Genomic DNA, 1,699 nt, shown 5'->3' with positions numbered 1-1,699 from the left:
ACATCCCTCCCCTGGGCTTCTAGCTGCCTGGCTTGCCTATCACTGGCCCTTCTTCTCTTTGCTAAAGTCAGCAGGTTTGGCTTCTCTGCCTGTCCTCAGCAAAGCCCCTGGGTTAGTGTCCACATCAGTCTTCCCCCCAACACTCTCTCTAACATCTCCTGGCTCACTTCCTTCCAAGGGAAGAGAGAAACTCTTTCCAGAGGCCCCTTGTGACACTGTCAGAGACTGCACCGCATCGCGCATGTGCTAACTAAAGCCATGCTCTGCGCTGTCCGCCTCCCATCCAAGAGTCTCTGTTCTGCCCCAGGAGTCGCGGTGGTGACCATGGAGAAAGCCTCTCTCTGGACCGACAGCCGCTACTGGACCCAGGCTGAGCGGCAGATGGACTGCAACTGGGAGCTTCATAAGGAAGGTGATAGACTCCGCTGGGGAAGCTACAGGTGAGGGCGTGCCTGCAAGGCCATTCTGGGCTGCTGTGAAGAGCTCGGGAAATTTGGAGCCATCCCTGACCTTTGAGACGGATATCATGGAGGACAGACCTGGCTGGAGGGCTGTGGTAACCTCAGTGTCCCTCCTTGTCTTTCTCTCAGTTGGCACCACTCCCATCGTCACCTGGCTCCTCACCGAGATTCCTGTTGGAGCACGTGTGGGCGTCGACCCCTTCCTCTTCTCCATCAGTACGTTCTTCCCTCAGTTCCCGTGTGTGTCCACACCATCGAGGGAGACTCAGGCCCTCGGGATGTAAAGAAACCCATCCTGGCAGAAGGAGGTGCAGGGGGACTCTAAAAATAGAGTGTTTGAATTTGTGGTTGCAGAGTATTTTGCAACAAGGCTGTATTCCGGGATTGTGTAATGAAAATACATTTAAAAGAATAAATAGAGTTTTTTAAAAGTCAGGAGTGCAGAGACCCAAACTAGAAGATTCAGGGAGTTGTTAAGACCTAATCAATGAGTAGGCTAAGATGGTCTTCAACCTAGAACCATCCTCTGTACCCTGGAACTCTACTGATTGGGGCACTAGAATCACTTGAGAGCCCTCTTCTGGAAGGCAGCTTGGAAGGGTTGGAGGAGTTGGAAGGGTTTCTGAGTAAAGAAGCACAGTCCCTGGGACTTCTCTGGTAATTCAGTGGTTAAGACTCTGCACTTCCACTGCAAGGGGCATGGGTTCAATCCCTGGTCTGGGAACTAAGATCCTGTGTGCTGTGTGGCATGGCCAAAAATAAATAAAAAGAAGCAGCAGCACAGTCCCCTCTTCTCCCCTCTAGGAACATGGCTCTTTGAGCCCTGGTGCCCCCACCACTGGCCAGCCTGCCCCCAAAGGTGGCATCCTCATGAATATGTACTGGAAGGCTCCCACTTGAGACCTGGTTTCTCTGCCAGCCTTTCCAGTGGCCTGACCCTTGCCATTCCTTTGGGCTGTGGCATGCAGACAGGACTGAAAAGAGGGCCCCACAGCCATTGACACTTAAAAAGATAAGCTTAGCCAGCTGACTGTGGACAGCATTGGGGTGGGCTCAGGGCAACTGAGCTTTGAAAAGTGAAGGAAGAAGGTGAAAGGGCAGAGCTCAGAAGGTTCAGACTGCTTGGACAGGCTCTGGCAGCCAGGCTGCAGGAGTGGAATGAGAGACAGAGGGGACAAGAGCTAACTTTGCCCTAGTCACAATTTTTCCTGAAGTCTAAACTCCTTCCTGTCTCTGTA

At 52.5% G+C, this 1,699-nt stretch overlaps 1 protein-coding gene across 1 annotated transcript in view; it reads left to right on the top strand.

The window, feature by feature from the left end:
* Positions 1-816, top strand: part of LOC104997439 (xaa-Pro aminopeptidase 2-like) — a gene marked incomplete at its 5' end in the record, with an annotated part of 4,369 nt that extends 3,553 nt beyond the window's left edge. The window contains 2 exons of the mRNA XM_010852164.1: positions 223-412; positions 591-816. Of these exons, the coding sequence (XP_010850466.1) occupies positions 223-412; positions 591-745 (345 nt within the window). The remainder of the gene's footprint in view (positions 1-222; positions 413-590) is intronic.
* Between the last annotated feature and the right edge of the window lie 883 nt (positions 817-1,699).

The sequence above is a fragment of the Bison bison genome, unplaced genomic scaffold, assembly GCF_000754665.1.
Source record: "Bison bison bison isolate TAMUID 2011002044 unplaced genomic scaffold, Bison_UMD1.0 scf7180017851927, whole genome shotgun sequence".
NCBI lineage: Eukaryota > Metazoa > Chordata > Mammalia > Artiodactyla > Bovidae > Bison > Bison bison.
The sequence above is the reverse complement of the archived record's forward strand: the minus strand, read 5'-3'. Positions and strand labels throughout refer to the sequence as shown.